The sequence below is a fragment of the Frankliniella occidentalis genome, unplaced genomic scaffold (genome assembly GCF_000697945.3).
Source record: "Frankliniella occidentalis isolate FOCC.00 unplaced genomic scaffold, Focc_3.1 Scaffold358, whole genome shotgun sequence".
NCBI classification, from domain to species: Eukaryota; Metazoa; Arthropoda; class Insecta; order Thysanoptera; family Thripidae; genus Frankliniella; species Frankliniella occidentalis.
The window spans coordinates 208235-214500 of NW_026267481.1; the positions used below are offsets into that span (position 1 = coordinate 208235).

General features: G+C 42.2%; 3 protein-coding genes across 4 annotated transcripts in view; 2 read left to right on the forward strand and 1 right to left on the reverse strand.

The window, feature by feature from the left end:
* Positions 1-1890: 1890 nt before the first annotated feature.
* Positions 1891-4258, reverse strand: LOC113214762 (death-associated inhibitor of apoptosis 1). Of its 2 annotated transcripts, none has more exons than XM_026434228.2 (4): positions 4145-4258; positions 3135-3735; positions 2842-3023; positions 1891-2762 (listed from the first exon to the last, which is right to left on the reverse strand). In XM_026434228.2, the coding sequence occupies exons 2-4, from the start codon at positions 3733-3735 to the stop codon at positions 2448-2450; spliced, it is 1098 nt and encodes a 365-aa protein (XP_026290013.1). In that variant the 5' UTR covers positions 4145-4258; the 3' UTR covers positions 1891-2447. The 2 variants fall into 2 exon arrangements, with proteins under 2 accessions (XP_026290013.1, XP_026290012.1); XM_026434227.2 differs by having other exon boundaries at positions 4040-4246.
* Positions 4259-4800: 542 nt separating this feature from the next.
* Positions 4801-5768, forward strand: LOC127751137 (uncharacterized). Its single transcript, XM_052274234.1, has 4 exons — positions 4801-4956; positions 5038-5198; positions 5333-5531; positions 5620-5768. The coding sequence occupies exons 1-3, from the start codon at positions 4947-4949 to the stop codon at positions 5501-5503; spliced, it is 342 nt and encodes a 113-aa protein (XP_052130194.1). The 5' UTR covers positions 4801-4946; the 3' UTR covers positions 5504-5531; positions 5620-5768.
* LOC113215258 (uncharacterized) overlaps positions 5645-6266 on the forward strand; it is a 2380-nt gene continuing 1758 nt past the window's right edge. Inside the window, exon 1 of the mRNA XM_052274233.1 lies at positions 5645-5920. Coding sequence (XP_052130193.1) covers positions 5645-5920 — 276 coding nt within the window. The remainder of the gene's footprint in view (positions 5921-6266) is intronic.

Sequence of the window (6266 nt, forward strand, 5' to 3'; positions counted from 1 at the left end):
AGAAATATGGCATTCTTCTGTAAACAATGCTAATGTTGTTTTGCCTCTTATACCTCAGAACGCACAAGTTTCTTGTAGAGAATGCCAAATTCTGAGAAAAAGCCAAAACTTCGGCCTCGAAACATGACATAACATTTTCACTAAATACATGTTACTGAAAATTTGAGCAGCGAAAAACGTTGTTTTTTTTTTTTCGCCAGAAAAATAAGGGAGCAAATTTTTTACGGTTAATAACGCACAAAATCGTCCTTTGAACTTCATTCAATTGTTTCTCCAAATTGTTGCCAACACGCATCAATCAATTCCAGATTTGTATTGTGAGAGTCTGGTACCCTGATAGACCCGGGCTTCCGCCAGCGCCGCTTCGCGACCCGATGCCACGCCCGCCCCCGCCGTACGCACGGCACGGACGTGCGGCTCGGCTACGCACTGTAGGGTCCCCGAATTTTTGAAACATTTTTTCATGCGCATTGAAAAGTCTCCCCCTGCAAGGCGTTCCGCGCGCCGCACGGGGCGCCCCAGCGCGCTGGCCAGCCGGGACTTTAGCCTCCTCTTAAGACAGCCTCCACACCCTCGTTGGGGGGCAGGGGGATCCACCCCTCCCCCCGTCAAAATGGGATGCCAAGATGGCGGCTAGTCAGGATGGGCTACCTTTACTACTCGTGTGCATAACAAAATAATTGAAAACTACACGAAGCGTGCAGAGAACGGTGTTTTTGTTATGCGCACGCGGAACTTACAATTTCTATTTCATAGTAACCATTGTCCTTTAAGGACCAAGAACTGTTGCTTTAAAAAAGTTCGTCTCATTATCGTGTGGTTGTGTGGTTCCGAAATCCCCGTCGGTCCGTTCTTCACAGATTCACTCCGCAAATTACGTAATGAGCTGACGCCTGCGAGACACTGTGTAGGCAAGCCCGCAGAACACTCATGCAACCGACAAGATGTTGCCTGCCTAACAGGCGCTTCCAACAGCTGACCCCGGAAGCGTCGGTGCGATGCGATGAGACATCGATGATTTAAAGTGATCGAATAGACGTCGAAACGATGTCGTTTCGACATACATAATTTCTCTCTGGGGTATTGCTATGGGCTTTGCAATCTTTGTTAAACATTAAAATCAGTGAATCGCCTTGTGAGAGCATCCGCTGCGATTTGGGTTTCCCTGGGTACGGATGACAGCCACACTGTTTTGTTCACGCGTCGTCTAATTTTACATGATTTTCGATTCTGCGTGCGTATAACGTTTTAACAGTTTGAAACACGCAGCGTGCAACTTTTTTGAGAATAAGTGTATACACGCATCGTACATATAAATTCAAAATATTTATGTGCACGCAGCGTGCAGATTGTTCCAAATTTGTTAATGGCGCGTATTTTTTTCAAACCAAACCATCCCAACTCCCTCGCCAACTTCTCAACCTAAAACACCAAAATGCGCACGTCTTTGCCCACTATTCTCCAGAGTCTGCACTCCGGGATCGAGACCTTTTCTTAGACGAGGTCCGCTGCGAACTTCTGCCGCTTTGAGTTTTCTGCGTGCACATAACGTTTTGAGAGTATAAGACACGCAGCGTGCACAATTTCAGAAAATTGTTGTATACACGCAGCGTGTCCATAACTTTTCCGCATTTATTAGCACGCTTCGTGTACATAAGATCGGTCTTAGATAAAAGCAATTGATCCTTAGCTGCCATATATTTCAAGGTATTAATTTAATCTAAGATGAAAAGTTATTTAGATTTTGTATTGCATCTCACTTCGTTTACTTTGCAGTATGCAAAAAGGAGACAAGCAGAGGTTTAAGATTACCAAGGCCTTGACTTTGCATCTGATGACTCATCCAAGTCAAAGATAATTGAGGTTTGTATGGAGATGATAGTAAATATATTAATTTTATGGTGACAGTAATTTTATTCTGTGGCTTTGCCTTTTACAGGAAGCTGAGCAAATTATGAAGGATTTTCTTCAAAAATGTAAAAAGGTATGTGCTGAAGTACCTTCTGAAGCTCAGGCTAAAGCATTACAAGAACGATTACAAGAATTACGTGCAGAAGTTTTGTCCAAAGACAAACAATGTGTACATCAAAACGTTACTTTCTCAATAATTCTTTGGCATCGGGCCTCGGTTGGGTGTATGTGAAAGCACCACAACCCCTCTAAATGATCTCAGGGAGTTTTTCCACTGATTTGCACTGGAAGAACTATATCCTGTTCGTTTTAGACTCTCATTTTAATCTATATGTTGCTTGTGATTCCTAATGTTATTTACTCATTTCTCATTTTACTTTTGGAACCTTTTGAATGGACCTCTTATCTTACATTAAAAACCTCAGAGAAGTTGTTTGCATGAGACTTAGAAGATATTGTTTACAGTTTCATGAAAATGGATTCAATTTAGGGAATAAACTTTTGAATAATTTTAAAATATATAATATATACAAATTTTAAGACCAGTAAACTCTAACAGTGGCCGAAATGGGCTCTCTACACACCGCACATGTTTCTAGTGACGGTACACATTTTACACAACTTACTAAATGCCCGCAGGGAAGAAAGGCAACACCTATCTCCTCAGAGAAACATATTTTGCACGCTCCAGCATCGTCTATTGATTTGGTTGGTGTTTTAGACACCTCTTGTGGTTTGTTTGATTCTTCAGAAACACTGCTGCTTGAGCTAGCCTCTGATGTTTCCTCTGGCAAAGGGTGCTGTTGCACAACATTCAAATACTCCTTGGGTATGGCCAGAGCTCGAATCTCCTGGTAATCATAAAAAATTCCAGTTATGAATAATTTTATAACAACACACAAGAATTCTGACGTTTCTGTTAAATAGTACCTCTGGGGTTAGAGTTGCTGGTCTTTTGCCCAGGACCTCAGCGATAAAGTCTTGTCCCTTTGTTTGTACTACATGGCTACACCTTGAAAAACGAAGGGCATGCTCTCGCCAAGGATCATCAGTTTCAGCCCAATCTTTCAGGCCGCCTCCACATTGGAAACACATGGTTTTGTCACCAAGACCTGTAACACACAGAAGAAAGTGAAAAATTAGTGAATGAAACAGGTTAGTGAGCCTGCGGTAACATTTGTGCATTTTAACAAATAAGATGAAGAAAATATTAATGAACTTACCAGTGAAAAAGAAACCAGCCTCAGCAAGTTCTTGAGGTCTCAATTTCAGGCCAATTGGCCAACTTTCGTAGGACTCTATCCGGGCATCTAACGTTGCATATGCCGGATGTGCAGGGTTGTACCTTTTTTGGATTCCTAGTTTTTCCAGAGATGGTATCACAGGACAGTTGTCAGACTTCTTTATGTTGTAGATACCACACTCATCATATCCACCACGTTCCACTGGAGGAAGAGGAGGGGGATTTGAAGGGTCAATGGGGATATTGCCAACTTTCATATGTTTCAAGAAACTGCAATTTTTCGACCACTTCTTGTGTTCCTCAATGGGATCATCTCCCTCTTCCCACCGTCCAACTTCCACATTGCAAAAGGCACATCGCACAATGTCCTCACACTTAGTGTACCAAAACCCCGCTGCAGCCAACTGCCTTACATTCATGGCACGAGATGGGAAGCCGGCAAAGGACTCCAAACGTTCCTTCTCACTTCTAAAATTGGACGTCCTTAAAGATAGAAGAGATGTTGGTCGTGGCGCCGGGTGGTGATGGCTTATTTCTGGTAATAAACTGACTAAAGCTGCTCCTTTGGGATTAGGCGGCATCTGAAAAAAAAATAAAAGCACTGGTAAGACAACTGTGATAAACAAGTACATGACAAGTCAACTCATTCACACATCGGTACAATGTCATTGTGATCTAAAGAGAGATCAGAGAAAGTGATTATCACAACACAAACACAGAGAAATAGTACTGAAAATACAGCACATGCAATCAAATTTTGCATTTTTTTGTTTCTTTCTGTTTTTAAATTTAATTCCGTGAACAAATATTTCAAAATTCCTGAAAACGTAGGACTGAGCCACGCAAACCGAAACCCAAGACTACGAAAAGACGGGAGTTGTTTACATTGGATGCCTCAGCCTCAACTGAATCTGCCATGTTTCATTCGTTTGCTTGTCGTTCTTGGCAATACTACTTGAACTGAATTGAACTATCCAGAGTGTGTTTGACCTTGCGAGCTGAATTTATTGCGACTCGCGACTCGCAATTTTCCACCGCCACTATAGCCCCTGACCGGACGGCGACCAACGGCGACGGCTCCCTCAAGCCTCAGGGTTGTTAGACTGGTTAGACCAGGCCGAGAGCAGAATGTCGTACCAACTTCCCAAAATTATCGTACCGAGACCCAAATTGTCGTACTTTTTTTAAAAACGCCCTAATACCCATAAAATCGACAAAAATTGAAAGGAAAACACTCTTTTTCCTTGCTTTGTATGAATTTGAGGTTATAAATTAGCATGGATACAAGAAAAAGCCAAGAGGAGGGATTTTTGTGTCCGTTGGGTAAGCTGAAGCTGGCGTGGGGAGCGGAGAAGCGAGGCTGGTGCCCCCTCCCTACCCCTCCAATACTCTCGGAAAGGGCGAGGGGTATGGCGGGGAGCACGGGTGGGTGGTGTGCGCACAAGCTACCAACCTCTGAGCCTTCAAATTGAGCACATACTGGACATTTTTAGATGATTTGACATAATTTTTCAAAAATGTCGTATCTTAGTGAAAATATCGTACTTTTATCGTACGATAGTCGTACCGGATCGTATGTCGTACCGGAGCCGAAATTGTCGTACAAGTACGACAATTGTCGTACGTCTGGCAACCCTGCCTTATGGCAGCCTCGACGGCCTTACCGTTTGATCCAAATGTATCTGATCAGTTAGTTATTGAACATGGACCTATGGAGTTATTGCACCGATGGAATTTGTGGTTAATGCTGCTATTTACTATGATATAGCACACATGAAAGTGGGCAACTCTGATGCACCAAAGTGAGTTGTGACATCAAGATTGTTCCAGTGACTGTTTCAATACATGTAAATAAGTTTCTTAATCTCATGTTGTTTTTGCAGAGGTGATTCTTCCAAACCAGAAATTTATCACCCTAAGGATAAGAAAGAAAAAGAAGCAGAAATCCAAGGTGCTGAGGATAGTTCCATTTCACCTGGAGGAGTCATTACTAGTCAAGGATGAGACATACCCAGAGCTGGCTCCTGGAGGGTCATCTACGGAGGTATGTGTGATATGTAAACTTCTATTAAAGTAGGTCGATTAAGGGTTTAAGTACTCTTGGGGCAGTATTTTATGTTTTTATTGACTGTGTATTAAAGAGTGAAATTTCATACATCTGTACATCATTGTTTTCAGGAGGATGATGCAGTGGAAAATGAAAATGGTGATAATGAAAGTGAGTGTTCCCTTCCTGCTGGCCGGGAAGGAAGTGCTTTCCCTAAGGCATTTGAACGCGACTTAGTGACACCAACAAATCTTACTGTATCTCAAAATACAAGTCGGCAAAATCAGTGGAGGAAAATTTAACACAAGAAGAGAAAAAGGATGGTTTAGAGTAAGTTTATTATGGAACATAATAACCAAACTTTCCTCCATATCCTCCTTTACCAGACTGCTTCATGCAAACAAATTTTATTTTTCAGAAGTTCGGGAGATGAAGCATACACAATGATTCGGAAGATGGAAGAGAGGAGAATGTCGTCTTTAGATCACCATTGGGCTGTGCCAAAGCAGAAAGGAAGTCAGGACAGCAAGGACGGAGATGGGGAGGTAGTCACCAAAAATAAAGATGATTCGTGCCATCTATCAGCTGCCATCGCAGAAGGGTTGGATGAACAGGAGGGGAACGAAAACCTCGTCAAATCCTCTTGTCATGATTCTGGAATTGATATCCGAGATGCAGATCAGCCCCCATTGCCTCCCATCATCCCCTGTACTAAAAAGGTAGTAATTCAAAGTCTGTTAAACGCTGTGGAATGGAGGATGTGCTCCTACTAACTTTTTGGTGAATTGACTTGATTATCACTAACCAAGTAAGTCAACTGTCATTCGATCATAAACGACCCATGGGCTAAGGAAGATGCCCCTGTTCACTAACCCTTTGCAAGTGCTTTTTCTCATCTGTTTGTCGGATACATGTTCACTTCGTTGGTAAATTACACACTGTAGTTTTCGTATTCCTTGTTCTTTTGTCTTTGTTCTGATAGTTTTTGTTGTTGTTGTTTTCTTTTATATCAGTTTGCAACCATTGAGTAAGAAAAATCATCTATTCATGATTCATGCTCATTTC

Excerpts from the sequence above, each read along its gene's own strand:
- LOC113214762 (XM_026434227.2), bottom strand. The coding sequence starts at position 4,072 with ATGGCAGATTCAGTTGAGGCTGAGGCATCCAAT. Across the intron at positions 3,024-3,134 it reads GGCTGGTTTCTTTTTCACTG|GTCTTGGTGACAAAACCATG; the intron begins GTAAGTTCATTA and ends TGTGTGTTACAG. Across the intron at positions 2,763-2,841 it reads CAGCAACTCTAACCCCAGAG|GAGATTCGAGCTCTGGCCAT; the intron begins GTACTATTTAAC and ends TATGATTACCAG.
- LOC127751137 (XM_052274234.1), top strand. Across the intron at positions 5,199-5,332 it reads CTGGAGGGTCATCTACGGAG|GAGGATGATGCAGTGGAAAA; the intron begins GTATGTGTGATA and ends CATTGTTTTCAG.